Source organism: Panthera uncia (genome assembly GCF_023721935.1).
Source record: "Panthera uncia isolate 11264 chromosome B3 unlocalized genomic scaffold, Puncia_PCG_1.0 HiC_scaffold_1, whole genome shotgun sequence".
NCBI classification, from domain to species: domain Eukaryota; kingdom Metazoa; phylum Chordata; class Mammalia; order Carnivora; family Felidae; genus Panthera; species Panthera uncia.
The window spans coordinates 14,558,143-14,580,370 of record NW_026057582.1 but is presented as its reverse complement, the minus strand read 5'-3'; the positions used below and the strand labels follow the sequence as shown (position 1 = coordinate 14,580,370).

At 36.7% G+C, this 22,228-nt stretch overlaps 1 protein-coding gene across 3 annotated transcripts in view; it reads right to left on the bottom strand.

Moving 5' to 3' along the window:
* EML5 (EMAP like 5) overlaps positions 1-22,228 on the bottom strand; it is a 181,368-nt gene that overhangs the window by 111,987 nt on the left and 47,153 nt on the right. For all 3 annotated transcript variants that reach the window (XM_049612358.1, XM_049612360.1, XM_049612359.1), the window contains 3 exons: positions 8,081-8,218; positions 3,486-3,742; positions 2,173-2,385 (listed from right to left, as the gene is read on the bottom strand). In XM_049612358.1, the coding sequence (XP_049468315.1) occupies positions 2,173-2,385; positions 3,486-3,742; positions 8,081-8,218 (608 nt within the window). The remainder of the gene's footprint in view (positions 1-2,172; positions 2,386-3,485; positions 3,743-8,080; positions 8,219-22,228) is intronic.

The following is a 22,228-nucleotide window of genomic DNA, read 5'->3' as shown; positions in this document are numbered from 1 at the left end:
ATTATAAACATTGGGGTGCATATGCCCCTTTGAATCTGTATTTTTGATTCCTTTGGATAAATACTTAGTAGTGCAATTGCTGGGACGTAGGGTAGTTCTGTTTTAACCTTTGAAGAACCTCCATATAGTTTTCCAGAGTGGCTACACCAATTTGCATTCCCACATTTCTCACCAACCTCTGTTATTGCCTGAGTTGTTAATTTTAGCCATTCTGACAGGTGTGAGGTAGTAGCTCATTGTGCTTTGATTTGTATTTCCTTGATGATGACTGATGGTGACCATCTTTTCATGTGTCTGTTAGCCATCTGGATGTCTTCTTTGGAAAAATGTTCATGTCTTCTGCTTACTTCTTAACAGGATTATTTATTTTGGGGGTGTAGAGTTTCATAAGTTCTTCATAGATTTTGGATAGTAACACTTTATCCGATATGTTATTTGCAAATATCTTCTCCCATTCCTTTGCAAATGACATATCTGAACTACCTACTTAAACACAACTATTCAGCTGTTCACTTTTTACTGAACTGCATTTTAACATGTATCTAAAAGCTTTTACCAATGACCAGGTAAAAATAATTACTACATTTGCTACAGATATTAATGCCCTAGGAATATACTCACTGCACCTAATCTAAAGCTCCATACTATATGAGAGAATTCTTTGAAAATTAAATCTCAGAAAAAAAACTCTGCTTTCCCTGAATAGTGAAAAACACTTTTTTTTTTTTATTTTTTTTAACGTTTTTATTTTTGAGACAGAGAGAGACAAAGCATGAACGGGGGAGGGTCAGAGAGAGGGAGACACAGAATCCAAAACAGGCTCCAGGCTCTGAGCTGTCAGCACAGAGCCCGACGCGGGGCTTGAACTCACGGACTGCGAGATCATGACCTGAGCCGAAGTCGGCCGCTTAACCGACTGAGCCACCCAGGCGCCCCGAAAAACACTTTTTAGAAAAACATCTGGCTCAGTTGATCACACAATTCTAGATCTTGGGGTCATGAATCTGAGCCCCACGATGAGACAAGTTCACTTAAAAAAACAAAACATGTATATCAACTACACTCAAATTAAAAGGGTTAAAAAAAGGCTTAAAATACTTATGATGAAAATTATTTTGTGTCCTGTTTTATTTTATTTTTGGTTTCCAGGAAACTAATTTCCTGATACTAATTGTCTATTCATATAATTATTTTAGTACTTATGGACTTGTTATAAGCTAACTCAAATATTTATTTGTCCCATGCTTTGTTCCACACAGTAATACACAGTATTTCACTTAATTATCCCCAAGTCTATGAACAGAATGTTTAATATCATCATTTAAGTAGAGATCCAAGAAAAAAAGGTGATACATAAAATGTGTAGAAAATAAACAATGATAAGACCTCTTATTTATCTTACCCTGACTGTTTACACAAAGTATATAAATGCCAAAACAATATATGTTAAGGATTTAAACAAAAACACACCTGTACATGAAAACCAACCAAGAAACCAACAGGTTCCAAATTATGACCTGAGAGATTCTTGAGAAAAAGCCATGAGAAAAAATGTCTTCTAAAAGATACATGTTTAACAAGTTAAATGATTAAAGATAATTAGAAATAAGAAAAGTGTGTCTATCATTGTATAGCCTGACTCTATCAAATAATTCTGGGAGTGGAGAGAAAATGATTCTTTAAGAAGAGCTAAAGTATTAGTAAATTCTTAATATGTGAGTTCAAAAATAATCTTCTAATAAAAATTTCATGTCCAAAATAACGGTAACAAACAATTTTTAAATTAGCAAAATAAATGTAGCTAATTCTGTTCATTTTCATGCAACCCTTCACCAATTAATTAGTATACATATTTAAAAAAATATAAACCCTTTTATCTCAACTAATTTTCTACAAGAACTTAAAAGTCTTTTACTTAAAACAATTTTTCTAATTAATTTATTTGTTTTGAGAGAGACAGACAGACGTGACAGTGTGAGTGAGGGAGAGAGAACCCCAAGCAGCTTCCTCACTGTCAGCGCAGACCCTGACACAAAGCTCGAACTCACAGGACCATGAATCATGACCTGAGACGAACTGAGTCATATGCTTAACTGACTAAGCCACCCAGGTGCTCCTATAAGTCTTTTATAACAGACGAGCTACTTAATAGTATTTTGAAAGAAAAAATACCTTTTCTTAAACAAGGATATCGGAATAATTTTATAATTCCATAGTCATCAGCTGTAACTAAAACTTGGCCAATATAATTTCCATCTACTGAATTTATATCATTGATATCTGAATACTTGGGCCAAATTCCATTTACTTCAAGGCCTGAAACACATGTCCATGAAGCCCAATGAACACCTTTTATTTCTTCTTTGTTTGTCACTTCTTTTCCTCCTAAAAATAAATAACAGTCTTAATTTAAGAAGTTATTTCATTTTATTTTTTCTCAAGCATAAATTATACTGATAACATGGTAAACTCCAAAATTTCTTCGCACTACAGTTAAAGGAGAGTAGCATGAATAGGTAGGTGAATACGGTAAGGAGAGAAGAAAACTAAATGAAAGGAAATTATTTAAAACGCCACTACCCAAATTAGAGACACACAGATTTGATTCTGATGTAGCTTAGCAGGTTCGCTCAAGTGGAGAATAAACATTAATCCTACTAAAATCATGCCAGATTAGTCACAACACTGTAAGTCAGAAGAACAAGTAAAAGCTGTAAGAAAGTGGCAAATCAGCTTTTAAATGAGAAACCTAAGAATATACATGGTTGAGAGAAAAAAAGAAAACTGAAGGACCATGAAGGAAGGATGGCCAGGGAGTAATACATTTACATTAGGGATCAGGGCGTTAGGATTCGGTCCTAATTACACACACATTGGTAATAAAAAACTTTTAGGGAGAGGCATTAATTTAATTATGCAGCTAGTTTTATTAAATAAGTTGTTGGAAACTAGTGACTAATTCATTAAGCATCCAACTAACTGAGGTACTGAGAGATAACATTTTGATGGTTGCTCTAATTCTTTTACAAATCTTTGGTGGCAACTCTCTCAAATTTAGGGTTTTAGCTATAGAATGGATATTTACAAAATTTATTTGAGGTAACCACAAAACAAAAACCCAAACAATTTATGGTCAGGCATTGTTAGCAATTATATTTAATTAGTTCCACCCATAAAAATGGCACTTTGACTTTCTAACACAGAGTAGGACTTTACCAAATACTCCTCACATAGCATGGAATTCAACATCAAGTAGGTTTTAGATACTCCAAGCAAAGAAGTTTTAATGAAGAACCAAAAAGATTTCAATAGGGCAGCCTGATGGAAAAGATCATAATGCCTGAAACATGAGCTCAGATCTTCTTTAATTTCCTGTAATCAAATGTATTTTATACTCTATTTCTCGTCAAATTCTAAAATATTTTACAGGTACTAAAAATCCATAAATAATAATATTAATTTATTAGAAACTTAGAAACTTTTACCTGGCATCCTATAAAAAAGTCTTTTACCATTTCCATCATTTGTCTGTAAATATCTACTATCTGAGGACCAGTCAAGATGAGTGATGAAACTAAGCGACCCAACACATTCCCCAAACTTTTTATAACGTTGCGCAACGCCATAGATATCAACTGAGCTGTCATTGCATCCAACAGCAAGGTAAGTTCCATCTGGGGAATATTTTAACTCATGAATTGCCTCCTTCCTGTCTTTAATATGTACAACTTCGGTCATATCTCTGTAAAGAAAAATGAGACCACATGAAAACAAGTCATTTGAGAATTAGTTCAGTTTTCAAATGTGTCTAAAATGACTATGAGGCTATATCAAGTATTTATAAATTATAAAACAAATATAAATGATACAAATATTAATTCAGGAACAATTATTTTGTTGAACAGAAATATAAGAGGACCAAATATGCTGGAAGTAGAAGAAAATGCTGAATTTTAGTTTTTTAATTACTTTAAGGTAGTTTAAAGATTCATACTAAATTTTCATACAATAAAGGAAATAAAATCACAGATTTTTATGATGAAGTTCCTTGGAAATACTGAGTTTATGAAAAATGCTTAATTACAAACACTGATTTTCAAATAAATTTTTATAATCAGACAAATGTGCAAAATTACATTCAAGAAATAAGGAAAAGAGGAACTGATTTGTATTCAGTAAGACATTTGAATGTATATCTTTATATAGGCACCGCTAATTATTTTTATTTTAACCTCTTCGAGCTTTTTTAATACAATACAAATTCTTCCCAATTAACGACCATTTCAACCAGTAAAGTTAAACAATTTTTTCAATGATGCCTTATAACTGAGTTTTAGTTTGGGACACGCTGTATTGCAGATGCCTCTGAGACATCCAAGTGATGTTAAATAAACAACTGGAAATACACAGCTGGAGTTCAGAGGAGAGGTGAGAGTGAGACCTTGGAACGTATTTGGAACCATCAGGCTACGGCTGGAAACTGAAACTGGAGGCAGGATAAGACTATCTAAGGGAGAAAACACAGTAAGAAGAACAACAAGCCTAGGCATGAACTTTGATGTCCTCCAATACCTACTGGTAGGCAGAAGATAATGAGCCTATAAAGAAAATGGAAGCAGAAGTAGGCTGAAAAGGGAAAGAGAATTAACATTCAAAGTCTGGGAAGAGGATGTTTTGAAAAGGAGGGGGTGGTTAAGGGGGCCAAATACTGCTGAGTATCAACCTAGATGAAGACTGACATTTCCTGGCCTTAGAGACAGGGTAGTATTAGCAAAAGCTTTTTTCTTTTTTGAAGTTTATTTTATTTATTTTGTGAGAAAGAGAAAAGAGGGTGTGCCAGCATGAGCAGGGGAGAGACAGAAAGAGAGAAAGAGAGAAAGAGAGAAAGAGAGAAAGAGAGAAAGAGAGAGAGAATCCCAAGCAGACTCTGTGCTGTCAGTGCAGAGCCAGACCAGGGACTCGATCCCACAAACCATGAGAAGGTGACCTGAGCCGAAATCAAGAGTTGTACACTTAACTGACTGAACTACCCAGGCAACCCCTATCTTAATCCTTTTAAAGTTGACATAATGTGGTAGTGACATGGTCAGAAAGAGACAAATGGCTAGCCACTGTAGAATCTAAAATGACAATGTTTTTACAACCAAAGCCTATTCCATACCCTGCAAGAAACTTTATTCTATCCCCCAGGAAATTTGTTAACTATGCTTATCAAGCTCTTCCTCTAAAGTCTTCCTAACTATTCATGAGAATGAATGAGTGCCTCTGAGGAGTCTGCTGTGCATCACACCATGCAGCCCACCATAAGTCAAAGTTTTACATGTATCTTCTAATTTTAAAAATATTTGCACTTTTTTCATTTAATTCCACGATATTAATGTTTATTTTAATATAAAATTGGTAACAGTTTTTATCACAAGGAAGAGATGCTCTAGAAGTTATGTAACTTTGTGCTGGCACATCACCTTGTACCTCAATTTAAGAATCAGCGTGGGGGTGCCTGCATGGCTCAGTTGGTTGAGCATTCGACTCTTGATTTCAGCTCAGGTCATGATCCCAGGGTCATGGGATCAAACCTTGCATGGGGCTCCATGCTGGGCACAGAGCCTGCTTAAGATTCTCTCTCTTCCCCTCTACCCCTCCCCCCCATTCGCCTATGCACTCTTGTGCACATGCTCTCATGCAGGTGTTCGTTCTTTAATAAAAAAATTTTTTTTTTAAATAAAAAAGGATCAGTGTATTAGGGGGAACCTTGGATGGCTCAGTTGGTTAAACGCATCCAACTCTTGATCTCAGCTCAGGTTTTGATCTCAGGGTCGTGAGTTCAAGCCCCACATTGGGCTCCATGCTGGGCCTGGAGCCTACTGAAAAAAAAAAATAGTAATAATAACCAGTGCATTAGATTCAAATCTATTCAATATTCCTCCAGTCATTATATGAGGGTACGTTAGTATAGCTACACTTATGAATTTTGCTTTATGGTATAGAGAATATATACCACAAACCAAGAAGAAACAGTGACCAGGTGAATTTAGGATTAAGAATATTGAGTTACAACAATAGCCAAAGTATGGAAAGAGCTCAAATGTCCATCAATGGATGAATGGATAAAGATGATGTGGTATATATATACAATGGAGTATTACTCAGCAATCAAAAAGAATGAAATCTTGCCATTTGCAACTACGTGGATGGAACTAGAAGGTATTATGCTAAGCAAAATTAGAAAAAGACATATGACTTCACTCATACAAAGACTTTTAAGATACAAAACAGATGAACATAAGGGAAGGGAAGCAAAATAATAAAAAACAAAAATAATATAAAAACAGGGAGGAGGACAAAACATAAGAGACTCTTAGAGAACAAAATGAGAGTTGCTGGAGGGGTTGTGGGGGGGAATGGGCTAAATGGGTAAGGGGCTTAAGGAATCTACTTCTGAAATCACTGTTGCACCATGTGCTAACTTGGATGTAAATTATAAAAATAAATAAATTATAGAAAGTAAAAAAAAAAAAATATTGAGTTAAAGTTTTGTGGTTAAACTACAAAGGCATGCAGCAGTCATAATCACCACTCCAGTGATCCTGTCAGCAATGTTGGACTCAGTTGCTTAAACACTGACTTATTAGAAATAAGAACTTATTCACCTAGTTACTTGCAAATAATTGAAAGGTGAAATAAATGTACAATTAACAAAAAATAATCACTATTTTTAATGCATACAAGCTAAACAAGAGGAACTCTTAGACATTTTCCAAGCATCTCAAATTCTTGGTTGCAAAACAATGTAAATGTACTTAATGCCATTGAATTTTAAAATATGGTTAAGATGGTAAATTTTATATTACACATATCTTATCACAATTTAAAAAGCAGTACAAGAGAAAAATTTTACCATATCTCATTGTAAAAATCTGTCCCAGAAAAGAGTCAGTGTCTAGAGAAACGGAGAAGTACAAAAAAAAAAAAAAAAAAAAAAAAAGAAAGGAAAAGAAAAAAGAAACAGAAGTACAAGAGAACACGAGGTACCAGAAGAAGCAAAAGATGTTTTATACAGTTAAAAGAAAGAGACTGAGGTAGAAAGAAACAGGCTGGAGATGGGCACTACTGGCTATGTTAAGGATTATGAACTTCCACTTAAGGACAGTGCTAAGCTTTTATCGTATTTTAGGAAGAGGAGGACTGCAAACAAATGTGTTTAAAAATAGTGAACTGAAGAGTGAATAAGAAAAAGTCTGGAAAGAAGCAAAACAGGAGGTAAGGAGACCTGCTGAGACACTATTGCACCAATCCAGTTAGGAGATTGCAGAAGCCCATACAAGAGTACAATGGTGAGAATGGGAGGAAGCAGATTAATTTGAAGACTACTCAGGAAGTAGATTCTCCAGAACTCTGTGATTAACTATACAAGGGAGGCAAAAGAGAGAAATGAATTAATGATTTCTGGACTGGGCAACTAAAAAGGTGGTCCTACCACTCACCAGGCTAAGGAGAAGGATTCTGTAAGTATATATGCTTATGAACACACATGGATCTACAGCAAAGTTTTTAATAGCTATATAGAATTCAGTTGAATGCACCATAACTACAATTCAACACAGGATGTTAACTGCTTTAACAAATTCTTTCAACTTTTCTAATGATGCAAACAAACAAAAAAAAAAGTAGGCATTTTTTTTTTCAAAGAATAAAGCTACAAATAACAAAAAACATTTCACCCATTTTTAACTGCCCCAAGGCTACCCCCCACCCACCAATGGCAGAGGATCATTACTGAAAATCAATACTACCAAGGAATGGAAGTCAAAACCCAAATTTGTAGCTCAAAATTTTAGCCATTAATTCACTAAACATTCTTAACCCCTAAAACCAAGGTTTTTGAGTTAACCACTTTCTGACAAAGCCATTTTTATTAATATACTTAATATTCAATAAAAGCAATATCTGATATATATGTGTGTATGTGTATATATATTAATAAGAAGGGAGGGAGGAAAGGAAATGGGTAAAAACAATGAGTATTATATAGTCTCACTTAAAAAAATTTACTGTTTTTATTCCTACTCCAATATCATACCTTACTCTAAGTACAGTGAATGAGCCATCCTTCATTCCAAGGGCAAGATGGATTCCATCTACATTTACAGCTGCACAACGAATGGGTTCTTCCATATTACACCTTGCTATTAGTGCATGATCTATTAGACTCCATATCCTGTAACATTTAATTAAAAGAGTAATTAACCACTGTGTGCTTAAAAAAATGATGAACTCTATGAAATGATTTTGATTAAAATAATCATCTCATTTTAAGAAAGTAATATGAATCTAGAATTTTAATACTTTGCTTTGTCAGAAGGAGATCTTATCTATGAAAATAGGAATACTGTTCATATTTTAAAAGATAAGAATTCCAATTGTAATGAAATCAAGTTTTTCCAATCATTCATTTTAGGTAGATGATTTCTACTCTGATCAAAGGGGATACACACACCCACACATGTATATATACATATACACATACATACATATGGTATATATAAGGGGTGCATGCGTGTGGTATAGCGGTATATGGTATATACTATATATATAGTCTAAAAAATTTTTTTAAACATTTATTTTTGAGAGACAGAGAGAAATAGAGCATGAGCAGGGGAGCAGCAGAGAGAGAGGGAGACACAGAATCCGAAGCAGGCTCCAGGCTCCGAACTGTCTGCACAGAGCCCGATACGGGGCTCGAACTCACAAACCGCGAGATCATGATCCAGCTGAAGTCGGCCACTTAACCGACTGAGCCACCCAGGCGTCCCTATAGTCTTTAAACTTAAGAGTAACATTTAAGACTATGCAAATTCAGAGTCTGTTCCAGACTCTAATGTTAGAAATCTATAATGGGTAAGTAGAAAATGCCATTGTTTGAAAAATTAAGAATTATACTTCTAAATAACCTAAAGGACAAAGAAAAAATACAAATGAAAATTAGTTAATATTTTCAAGTTATAATAAAATGTTTCATATCAAAACTTGTGGGATTCAGCTGAAATAGTACTTAGGAGGAACTTTAAATACAGATATTGTAAAAACAAATGCTACAATTTAATGAACAGAAATCTACCCCAAGAGGTTAGGACAAGATCAGCAAAACTAGATTTTTTAAGTGTTTTTAGAGCAGTGTTTTTTTTTTTTTTCCCCCAATATATGAAGTTTATTGTCAAATTGGTTTCCATACAACACCCAGTGCTCATCCCAAAAGGTGCCCTCCTCAATATCCATCACCCACCCTCCCCTCCCTCCCACCCCCCATCAACCTTCAGTTTGTTCTCAGTTTTTAAGAGTCTCTTATACTTTGGCTCTCTCCCACTCTAACCTCTTTTTTTTTTTCCTTCCCCTCCCCCATAGGTTTCTGTTAAGTTTCTCAGGATCCACATAAGAATGAAACCATATGGTATCTGTCTTTCTCTGTATGGCTTATTTCACTTAGCATCACACTCTCCAGTTCCATCCATGGTGCTACAAAGGGCCATATTTCATGCTTTCTCATTGCCATGTAGTACTCCATTGTGTATATACACCACAATTTCTTTATCCATTCATCAGTTGATGGACATTTAGGCTCTTTCCATCATTTGGCTATTGTTGAGAGTGCTGCTATAAACATTGGGGTACAAGTGCTCCTATGCATCAGTACTCCTGTATCCCTTGGGTAAATTCCTAGCAGTGCTATTGCTGGGTCATAGGGTAGGTCTATTTTTAATTTTTTGAGGAACCTCCACACTGTTTTCCAGAGTGGCTGCACCAATTTGCATTCCCACCAACAGTGCAAGAGGGTTCCCGTTTCTCCACATCCTCACCAGCACCTATAGTCTCCTGATTTGTTCATTTTGGCCACTCTGACCGGCGTGAAGTGATATCTGAGTGTGGTTTTGATTTGTATTTCCCTGATGAGGAGCGACGTTGAGCATCTTTTCATGTGCCTGTTGGCCATCCGGATGTCTTCTTTAGAGAAGTGTCTATTCATGTTCTCTGCCCAATTCTTCACTGGATTATTTGTTTTTTGGGTGTGGAGTTTGGTGAGCTCTTTATAGATTTTGGATACTAGCCCTTTGTCCGATATGTCATTTGCAAATATCTTTTCCCATTCCGTTGGTTGCCTTTCAGTTTTGTTGGTTGTTTCCTTTGCTGTGCAGAAGCTTTTTATCTTCATAAGGTCCCAGTAGTTCATTTTTGCTTTTAATTCCCTTGCCTTTGGGGATGTGTCAAGTAAGAAATTGCTATGGCTGAGGTCAGAGAGGTCTTTTCCTGCTTTCTCCTCTAGGGTTTTGATGGTTTCCTGTCTCACATTCAGGTCCTTTATCCATTTTGAGTTTATTTTTGTGAATGGTGTGAGAAAGTGGTCTAGTTTCAATCTTCTGCATGTTGCTGTCCACTTCTCCCAGCACCATTTGTTAAAGAGACTGTCTTTTTTCCATTGGATGTTCTTTCCTGCTTTGTCAAAGATTAGTTGGCCATACGTTTGTGGGTCTAGTTCTGGGGTTTCTATTCTATTCCATTGGTCTATGTGTCTGTTTTTGTGCCAGTACCATGCTGTCTTGATGATGACAGCTTTGTAGTAGAGGCTAAAGTCTGGGATTGTGATGCCTCCTGCTTTGGTCTTCTTCTTCAAAATTACTTTGGCTATTCGGGGCCTTTTGTGGTTCCATATGAATTTTAGGATTGCTTGTTCTAGTTTCGAGAAGAATGCTGGTGCAATTTTGATTGGCATTGCATTGAATGTGTAGATAGCTTTGGGTAGTATTGACATTTTAACAATGTTTATTCTTCCAATCCATGAGCACGGAATGTTTTTCCATTTCTTTATATCTTCTTCAATTTGCTTCATAAGCTTTCTATAGTTTTCAGCATACAGATCTTTTACATCTTTGGTTAGATTTATTCCTAGGTATTTTATGCTTCTTGGTGCAATTGTGAATGGGATCAGTTTCTTTATTTGTCTTTCTGTTGCTTCATTATTAGTGTATAAGAATGCAACTGATTTCTGCACATTGATTTTGTATCCTGCAACTTTGCTGAATTCATGTATCCGTTCTAGCAGACTTTTGGTGGAGTCTATCGGATTTTCCATGTATAATATCATGTCATCTGCAAAAAGCGAAAGCTTGACTTCATCTTTGCCAATTTGGATGCCTTTGATTTCCTTTTGTTGTCTGATTGCTGATGCTAGAACTTCCAACACTATGTTAAACAACAGCGGTGAGAGTGGACATCCCTGTCGTGTTCCTGATCTCAGGGAAAAAGCTCTCAGTTTTTCCCCATTGAGGATGATGTTAGCTGTGGGCTTTTCATAAATGGCTTTTATGATCTTTAGGTATGTTCCTTTATCCCGACTTTCTCGAGGGTTTTTACTAAGAAACGTTGCTGAATTTTATCAAAGGCCTTTTCTGCATCGATTGACAGGATCATATGGTTCTTATCTTTTATTAATGTGATGTATCACATTGATTGATTTGCAAATGTTGAACCAGCCCTGCATCCCAGGAATGAATCCCACTTGATCATGGTGAATATTTCTTTTTATATGCTGTTGAATTCGGTTTGCTAGTATCTTATTGAGAATTTTTGCATCCATATTCATCAGGGATATTGGCCTGTAGTTCTCTTTTTTTACTGGGTCTCTGTCTGCTTTAGGAATCAAAGTAATACTGGCTTCATAGAATGAGTCTGGAAGTTTTCCTTCCCTTTCTATTTTTTGGAATAGCTTGAGAAGGATAGGTATTATCTCTGCTTTAAACGTCTGGTAGAACTCCCCTGGGAAGCCATCTGGTCCTGGACTCTTATTTGTTGGGAGATTTTTGATGACTGATTCAATTTCCTCGCTAGTTATGGGTCTGTTGAAGCTTTCTATTTCCTCCTGATTGAGTTTTGGAAGCGTGTGGGTGTTTAGGAATTTGTCCATTTCTTCCAGGTTATCCAGTTTGTTGGCAAATAATTTTTCATAGTATTCCCTGATAATTGCTTGTATCTCTGAGGGATTGGTTGTAATAATTCCATTTTCATTCATGGTATTATCTATTTGGGTCATCTCCCTTTTCTTTTTGAGAAGCCTGGCTAGAGGTTTATCAATTTTGTTTATTTTTTCAAAAAACCAACTCTTGGTTTCGTTGATCTGCTCTACAGTTTTTTTAGATTCTATATTGTTTATTTCTGCTCTGATCTTTATTATTTCTCTTCTTCTGCTGGGTTTAGGCTGTCTTTGCTGTTCTGCTTCTATTTCCTTTAGGTGTGCTGTTAGATTTTGTATTTGGGATTTTTCTTGTTTCTTGAGATAGGCCTGGATTGCAATGTATTTTCCTCTCAGGACTGCCTTTGCTGCATCCCAAAGCGTCTGGATTGTTGTATTTTCATTTTCATTTGTTTCCATACATTTTTTTAATTTCTTCTCTAATTGCCTGGTTGACCCATTCATTCTTTAGTAGGGTGTTCTTTAACCTCCATGCTTTTGGAGGTTTTCCAGACTTTATCCTGTGGTTGATTTCAAGCTTCATAGCATTGTGGTCTGAAAGTATGCATGGTATGATTTCAATTCTTGTCTACTTATGAAGGGCTGTTTTGTGATCTAGTATGTGATCTATCTTGGAGAATGTTCCATGTGCACTCGAGAAGAAAGTATATTCTGTTGCTTTGGGATGCAGAGTTCTAACTATATCTGTCAAGTCCATCTGATCCAATGTATCATTCAGGGCCCTTGTTTCTTTACTGACCGTGTGTCTAGATGATCTATCCATTTCTATAAGTGGAGTGTTAAAGTCCCCTGCAATTACCACATTCTTATCAATAAGGTCGCTTATGTTTGTAATTGTTTTATATATTTGGGGGCTCCTGTATTCGGCACATAGACATTTATAATTGTTAGCTCTTCCTAATGGATAGACCCTGTGATTATTATATAATGCCCTTCTTCATCTCTTGTTACAGCCTTTGATTTAAAGTCTAGTTTGTCTGATATAAGTATGGCTACTCCAGCTTTCTTTTGACTTCCAGTGGCATGATAAGTAGTTCTCTATCCCTTCACTCTCAATCTGAAAGTGTCCTCAGGTCTAAAATGAGTCTCTTGTAGACAGCAAATAGATGGGTCTTGTTTTTTTATCCATTCTGATACCCTATGTCTTTTGGTTGGCACATTTAGTCCATTTACATTCAGTGTTATTACAGAAAGATATGGGTTTAGAGTCATTGTGATGTCCGTAGGTTTCATGCTTGTAGCGATGACTCTGGTACTTTGTCTCACAGGATCCCCCTTAGGATCTCTTGTAGGGCTGGTTTAGTGGTGACGAATTCCTTTAGTTTTTGTTTGTTTGGGAAGACCTTTATCTCTCCTTCTATTCTAAATGACAGACTTGCTGGATAAAGGATTCTGGGCTGCATGGTTTTTCTGTTCATCACATTGAAGATCTCCTGCCATTCCTTTCTGGCTTGCCAAGTTTCAGTAGAGAGATCAGTCACGAGTCTTATAGGTCTCCCTTTATATGTTAGAGCACGTTTATCTCTAGCTGCTTTCAGAATTTTCTCTTTATCCTTGTATTTTGCCAGTTTCACTATGATATGTCGTGCAGAAGATCGATTCAAGTTACGTCTGAAGGAGGTTCTCTGTGCCTCTTGGATTTCAATGCCTTTTTCCTTCCCCAGATCCGGGAAGTTCTCAGCTATTATTTCTTCAAGTACTCCTTCAGCACCTTTCCCTCTCTCTTCCTCCTCTGGAATGCCAATTATGCGTAGATTATTTCTCTTTAGTGCATCACTTAGTTCTCTAATTTTCCCCTCATACTCCTGGATTTTTTTATCTTTTTCTCAGCTTCTTCTTTGTCCATAATTTTATCTTCTAGTTCACCTATTCTCTCCTCTGCCTCTTCAATCCGAGCCGTAGTCGTCTCCATTTTATTTTGCAGTTCATGGATCGCATTTTTTAGCTCTTCCTGACTGTTCCTTAGTCCCTTGATCTCTGTAGCAAGAGATTCTCTGCTGTCCTTTATACTGTTTTCAAGCCCAGTGATTAATTTTATGACTATTATTCTAAATTCACTTTGTTATATTGCTTAAATCATTTTTGATCAGTTCGTTAGCTGTTGTTATTTCCTGGACGTTTTTCTGAGGGAAATTCTTCCGTTTCGTCATTTTGGATAGTCCCTGGGTTGGTGCGGGACTGCGGGGCACTTCCCCTGTGCTGTCTTGAATAACTTGCGTTGGTGGGCAGGGCCGCAGTCAGACCTGATGTCTGCCCCCAGCCCACCGCTGGGGCCACAGCCAGACTGGTGGGTGCCTTCTCTTCCCCTGAGCAGTTTTTTTTTAAACATTCTATTTGTTGATGTTTTATAAGAAAAATGATTTTGTATATTTTTTTTATAGCTAGGAAATTTGTTAAACTATCTTTTTAATTCCAATAATTTCTCTGCATTTTCTTCTTGATTTTATACATATATAATCATAACATCAGCAAATGACACTTCTTTCTTCCATTCCAAACCAAGTATCTTTATATAAATATATTACACAGATATAGCCTTACTGTGCTGACAAAGATTTCTAGTCTACAGCTGATTATAATGGTGACAAATATAATGGTGAAAGTCGACATCACTGTCTTCTTCCTGATTCCAAAGGAAAACTTTCAGTATTTCAATAACAATTATATTTACCAAAGACTTTATGCTCTACCACAAGGGTCAGCAAACCACAGCCTGTGGGCCAAACCGGGACCACTGTCTGTTTTTGTACAGTCTGGAAAGGTAAGAATGGTTTTTACCTTTTTAAATGGTTGGACAAAAATTTTAAATGACAACGTTTTGAGATATGAGAGAATTCTAGGAAATTCAAATTTCAGTGTCTGTAAATCAAGTTTCATGGAAACACAGCCACACTTTTTGTTTACATGGTTGCTTTCATACTGCAGAGGCAGAGTGGAATTGTTGCCCAAGGAACGGCAGATGGTATGTGACGTTCATATCACTTTGTACTGCCCCTTCCGTGCACTACAAATTGCAGTGACAGAGTTACAAGCTGACAGAATTTCAGTGCTAGGTGTATTAATCATATATACCCATTGTGTCAAAACAAGAAGAAAAAGAGAAAAGTGAACTTCACAGGCTGAATTTTTAAGGCACAGTGGAGCATGAATTATATCGTTACTGATTTAGATGGTACAGCACTGTATTATGCAGTAACACTATAGCTGCTCTAAAAAAACACAAATACAGATTAACATTACTGGACTAAGTACTCATCACGGTATCTTTGACTCACAGGAAAGCAATGATTAGAAAAATTCTAATTTAAAAATCGGGGCGCCTGGGTGGCGCAGTCGGTTAAGCGTCCGACTTCAGCCAGGTCACGATCTCGCGGTCCGTGAGTTTGAGCCCCGCGTCAGGCTCTGGGCTGACGGCTCGGAGCCTGGAGCCTGCTTCAGATTCTGTGTCTCCCTCTCTCTCTGCCCCTCCCCCGTTCATGCTCTGTCTCTCTCTGTCCCAAAAATAAATAAAAAACGTTGAAAAAAAAACATTTAAAAAAAAATAAAAAAATAAAAAAATAAAAATAAAAATTAAAATGTGATGTCAACAAAAGTTAAGTTTCTAAGTGGCTTGTTAGCCAAACAAGGAAAGCTGTTTCTTGGTAATGGATTAATTATATTATTTTAAATTGCAGTGGCTAAAGAAATGTGTCCAGAGAAAATAAATTTAAGGTTATTAGCTTTTAGGTCAGAAGAGTTTCTCAAAGAGTTGAAGGTGTTGGAAAAACCACCAACAGTTAACTAAAAAACAAGACAAACAATGTTCAGTGGTTTCCCTGAATTCTGGTGAGTCAACAGATGTTAACAACACTACTCAGTTATTTATGTGAAGAGTCAATGCCAAGTTTGAAGCAATGAAAAATCAGTTTCTGTCGCTAGTCGGTGTGGAACAACTACAAGCTAGAATGTTTTCAAAGACGTAAGTGAAAAAGAACTAAACCAATACAATGTAAAGTGGCATTAGATGGGGCTGAAAAACATGGATAGAAAAAAATAGCCGTGGCAAACTTACAAAGCCTATAAAAATGTAAGCTTTTGTTCAAAAAGCCTACAATTATTCACTGTTTTTTTTTAAGTTTATTTATTTTGAGAGAGAGAGAGAGAGAGAATATCCCAAGCAGGCTCTGTGCTTTGAGTGCGGAGCTGGAGGCATGGCTTGATCCCATGTCGTGAGAATCACCAAACCAAAAGTCAGATGCTCAACTGAGCAACCTGAGCCACCCAGGCACCCCTCACTAGATTATTCTTTAGCAAGTATTTTGCAAACAAAACAACAAAAAAAACTGAATCATGTTTTGAACCAATAGTTCTGAAGTTTTGTCAGGAACAGAAGCTCAAAATCCTGACTTGCTGTACCACACAGCAGTTAATGGCTTAATTAACAGTGGTAAAGTATTATTATGCTATTTTGATCTCAGAGTCTAGAACGAAATTTTTCAGAACCAGAAATGCCCTCAATTACTATTATAAAAACTTAACAGCTTTGGAAATTGGCTTTCACTGAAGATTTGATGCTGTTTCTTAATGAATTCAATCTAAAGTTACAATGTAAAAGCAGCAATTATATGTAAAACTTATACCATGGTAAAGTTATTTTGACAATAACCAATGTTGTTTGAATAACATCATCAAGCAGCTTTATACTACTCTTCCTGTGCTATCAAAACTTGAAACAAGATCTCTATTCCCACACAAATTACAGGGGATATTTTTTTCAGAGGTGTTTTAGCAGCGTATGCTGGCCTACACTCCATGGGTGTGCCTTGAGATTTTTTTTCTTTTTCTTTTTTTAAATGTATTTATTTAAACTCAAGTTAGTTAACATACAGTGTAGTATTGGTTTCAGGAGTAGAACCTAGTGATTCATCCCTTATATATAACACCCAGCGTTCATGCCAACAAGTGCCCTCCTTAATGCCCATCACCCATTTAGCCCATCCCCCTACCCACCACCTCTCCAGGAACCCTCAGTTTATTCTCTGTATTTACGAACCTCTTATGGTTTGCCTCCTGTTTTTATCTTATTTTGCCTTCCCTTCCCCCATGTTCATAATGTTTTGTTTCTTAAATTCCGTATATGAGTGAAATCATATGGGATCTGTCTTTCTCTAACTTATTTCACTTAGCATAAAACATTCTAGCTCCATCCACGTCATTGCAAATGGCAAGATTTCATTCTTTTTGAATGGGCCCTGGGTCTCAACATCTGCCCCCATGCCCTAGGAGAAAGCTACAAAGGTCAAGTCAGTCAAAGGAAGACAAATGCCTTCAAGGCAAAGTGGCATTGGCCTGCTTGTGCTCCTAAATTCCCATTTTCTTTCACAATTTGGATAATAGTTCTTTAATATCTTGACTATTCCTTGAAGATTTTACATTTTAACCAACATTTTTAGTTGTTTTCAATGCAAGAGATCCTTCCCAATAACTTCCCCAACAAAACAGAAACCGAAGACTGAGCAATTACTTCTAAAGGACAAGCTGCCTTTTTTCCAACAGCTATGCAACTGGTAATAGCAGTTCTCCTAAAATGAATTATAAGATAGTTCCTAACAAAGCACATGGGTAAGTGTAATCCCACACTAAATTTCCAGGTGGACACAGAGCTATGGCATTTCCCATCCACAGAGAACTGAGTAGCGCAATGACAGTAAAAAACAGGATGGATTAACACTGTTATCTAGAAAGATTAGGTTGCATATTCCACTTTATTTCTTATACTGAAGTAAATTTTACACAGGTTAGGAGTTAAACATACAAAATAAAGCCATTAAAACACAGAAGCATATACTGAAAACTTTTTTAACTTTGCAGATTTCTCGATGGTAGAAAACTCAGAAATCATAAAAGAAAATATTGTTCAGTTCATAAAACAAAATAACAAAAAAAAAACATTTGTGTGGCAAAAAACCTAAGCAAAGTAAAAAGCAAGTAACAAATTGGTGAAAATTATTTTCAACTTACATCAGAAACAGTTAATATCTATAACATATAAAAAACTGCTAACTATAAAGGAGGAAATAATCTACAATCCTACAAAAAATGATAAGAAATGTGAATAGATTACACAAAGGATTCCAGGGAACCAACAATGTTTTAAACTAGTAAATGAGAAAGAATTAAGCACTTTCCTGTTTTCTTGTACAAATTATACCCAAGATAACCAAATAGTTGATGAGGAGAAATTCTTTTTATAGAGATAGGATACCTAACTAATGACTACGAGTGATGAAGTTAAAATACCATATATGAAACTCTTAATAAAAGATCTAGGTCGTGGATTTTTGACAGGTGCAATACTGCCCCAAAGGGACTAAAAATGATTATTTTTTATTTGTTTCAAGCTTTTAAATTCTAGTTAGTTAATATATAGTGTAATACTGGTTTCAGGGGTCGAATTTAGTAATTCTTCACTTACATGTAACACCGAGTGCTCTTCACAAGTGCCCTTAGTGCCCACTAAGCACTGGCATCCTCTGCCCACCTCCCCTCCAGCAACCCTCAGTTTGTTCTCTATAGTTAAGAGTCTCTTATGGTTTGCCTCCCTCTCTTTTTTCCCTTTTTTCCTCCTTCCTCTACGTTCATCTGTTTTTTTTCTTAAATTCCACATGAGTGAAAATCATATGGTATTTGTCTTCCTCTGACTTGTTTTGCTTCACATAATGCACTCTAGCTCCACCCACATCATTGCAAATGGCAAGATTTCATTCCTTTTGATAGCTGAATAATATTGGTGTGCGCGCACGCATGTTTGTGTATATACCATATCTTCTCTATCCATTTATCAGATGAACATTTTGGCTCTTTCCATAATTTGCCTATTGTTGATAGTGCTGCTACAGACATTGGAGTGCATGTGTCCCTTCAAATCAGTATTTTTGTATCCTCTGGATAAATACCTAGTAGTACAATTGCTGGGTCATAGGGTAGTTCTATTTTTAACTTTTTGAGGAAATGCCATACTGTTTTCTACAGTGGCTGCACCAGTTTGCATTACCACCAAGAGTGTAAGAAGGTTCCCAAGGGGGCTAAAAATTAGTCCTTAGGAATGAAAATTTTAAATAGTATAATGGTTTGTGGCTCTCTAATGGGCCAAAATACAAAAATAGAGATGTACTTTTTTGTGGTGTTAAAATTTCACATGAAGGGGGTATAATCTGGGGAAAAAATATCTAAAAATTCTCATTAGGAAAACAATTCAAAAAAGGTTGAGAAATAGTGAAGTAGATAATAACCATCAATGGCTGCTAAAATGATTTAAAAAAGAGAATACACATTAGATACCACCAAACAGGGATACACGTTACCATCTAGGAAATATTCTTGGTTAAAATTTGTAACTGCATCTCGTCAAATTTCTAGACCTACTTATCAGTTTATACAATAAAGGGAAGAGAGAATGTATTAAAATACAGTGAGTGTGCAAGTTGGCCAAATCCAGAATGTGGGGAGCTCTGGAAGGTGAATACTTAGTTTCTTCAACAAATAACTTAAGAATAAAAAGGGGGAGGGAGGAAGGAAGCTACAGAAAAAGATTTAAAGGACATATCAACAACCAGGCACCCCAAGTTAAACCACAAATTTCTGATATCACGGCCTGGTTAAGACATGAGAATTTGCATTTCTTATAAGGAATATTGATGCTGCTAGTCCAAGAACCACACTTTGAGAACCACTATCATAGACCACCTGCTAATTTCTTCAAAATATAGACAGATGTGAGATATTTTAAAGTAATTAGAGAAAAACCAATGAGCTAATAGAAAATAGGCAAAGAACTTGAACAGACAGGTCAGAGAAAAGGAAATACAAATGTCCTCTAAACATAAGTAAACATACTCAACACCTCTCAATATGAGAGAAATGAGTGTTTTCACAACATAACAAAAGATCATTTCATACCTTTTGGGATAATTAGTGCTGCCATGGGTATGGGAAAACAGGCACTGCCATATGTTATATGGCATATATACGGTTATATACATACGTTTTCACACAGCATTCCTTTGGGTCCTTAGAGTTAGGCTCCAAGGAAGGTCCATATACTACAGTTGTTGATATGTCCTTTAAACCTTTTTCTGTAGCTTCCTTCCTCCCTCCCCCTTTTTTATTCTTAAGTTATTGAAGAAACTAAGTATTTGCCTTCCAGAGCTCCCCACATTCTGGATTTGGCTAACTTGCACACTCACTGTATTTTAATACATTATCTCTTCTGTTTATTGTATACACAGGTATATATAAATGGTTACTGCCTCTATATAAGACATTATCTATCAAAATTTAAAATGCATACATCATTTGAACACTAAGAAGTTCCACAGAGATATGCATGTTTACACATGTACAAAATAGCATACGTAAAAGGACATTCATTGCAAGCACTGTATTTAATAGCACAAAACTGGAAGAACCTAAATTCTCATCAATAATGGACTAGGAAGATGGTAGAATAGAAGGATCCTAAGCTTACCTCCTCACATGTATACATGGAGGCAACAGCTACATATAATACAATTCACTCTGAAGATAACCTGAAGATTAACAGGACAGATTGACTATAGCTAAAGACATAAAGTAGCAGTCAAAACGGGAATGGTAGGGGGAGCAGAGACATAGTCGGGTACCACACCCCCAGCACAACAAACTACAAGCAGGAGGGATATTCCAGGTACAGAGATCCACCCTGAGGACCAAGGGGATCGAGCCCCACATCAAGTACCCCAGGCCCTTGGTATGTGTGGTAGAAAGATGAGTTCCTATAACATCTGGCTTTGAAAGTAAGTGGGGCTTAATTCCAGCAGCTTTGAAAATCAGCAAGACTTTACTCCAGGAGAGTCAGATGGCTACAGGGAATTAAGACTTTGCTCTGCAAGGGACCAGCACACTTCATCACTTGGTCAGAGACCCAGCACAGAAGTAGTTTGAAAAGCACCGGGGTTTATTTGTACCTCAAAGAGATTTACTGACTAATTTTAGGGTGCATGCTGGAGGGGCGGGAATCTGTAGAAGCTTTCTCTGGGAATAGAAGTGCTAGCGAGTACCATCTTCTTGCTCTCCTTCAGCCTGATACTCTGTATCTATCTTGCTAGCTCCCCTTGCCCTGCAGCAGGGTTCCCCTGTGGACTCACCTCACCCAACTTACCTGCTCCTGTAGGTGCCCCGATGAAGTGACTCCTACTCCACCATTCCTGGTGAGCAGCCTCAGCCAGGGCTGATGTCTCCCCAAAGTGACAACCACCCTGCCACACCTGGTGGGGAGCCTAGGCCAGACAAGCACCCCTCCAAAATGACTCTTGCATCAGAGAAGGGGAGGCAGCCCCACCCAAACAGCATTCCCAGATTAACTGTGGCCCAATCACAATAACAGGGTACACATGGCTCACACAGGGGACACTTCTGGGTCTGGTTCTGGTGACTGGGAGGGACTGCACTACTGGGCCCTGAAGGACACCTTCTACATAAGGTCACTATGTAGATCAGGAAAAATCAGGAAATGTAGCTCAACTACCTAATACACACAAATGAACTCAGGTCAGACAAAATGAGGAGACAAAGGATGAATATGTCCCAAAATGAAAGAGTTAAGACAAAACCTCAGAAAAAGAACTAAACAAAATGGAAGAAAGCAATCTACCTGATAAAGAGTTCAAACTAATGCTCATAAGGATGCTCACCAGACTTGAGTGAAGACTGGATGAACTTATTGAGAACTGGACCACTTTTTCTACCGTATACAAAAATTAGCTCAAAATGTATTAAAGGCCAAATATAAAACCTGAAACCATAAAACTCTGAAAAGAAAACACAGGAAGTAAATTTGGCCTTGGACATCAGCCTTAGCAATATTTTTCTGGATCTGTCTCCTCAGGCAAGGGAAGCAAAAATAAAAACAAAAAATAAACAATTGGAACTACATCAAAAAAGCTTTTGCACAGTGAAGCCATCAACAAAACAAAAAGGCAACCTACTGAATGGGAGGAAATATTTATAAAAGATATATCCAATAAGGGGTTAATATTTTAAAAATATAGAGAATTCATATAACTCAACACCAAAAGAAATCCAATTTAAAGCTGGACAGAAGACCTAAATAGACATTTTCCCAGAGAAGACTTGCAGATGGCCAACAGACACATGGAAAGATGGTCAGCATCACTCATCATCAGGGAA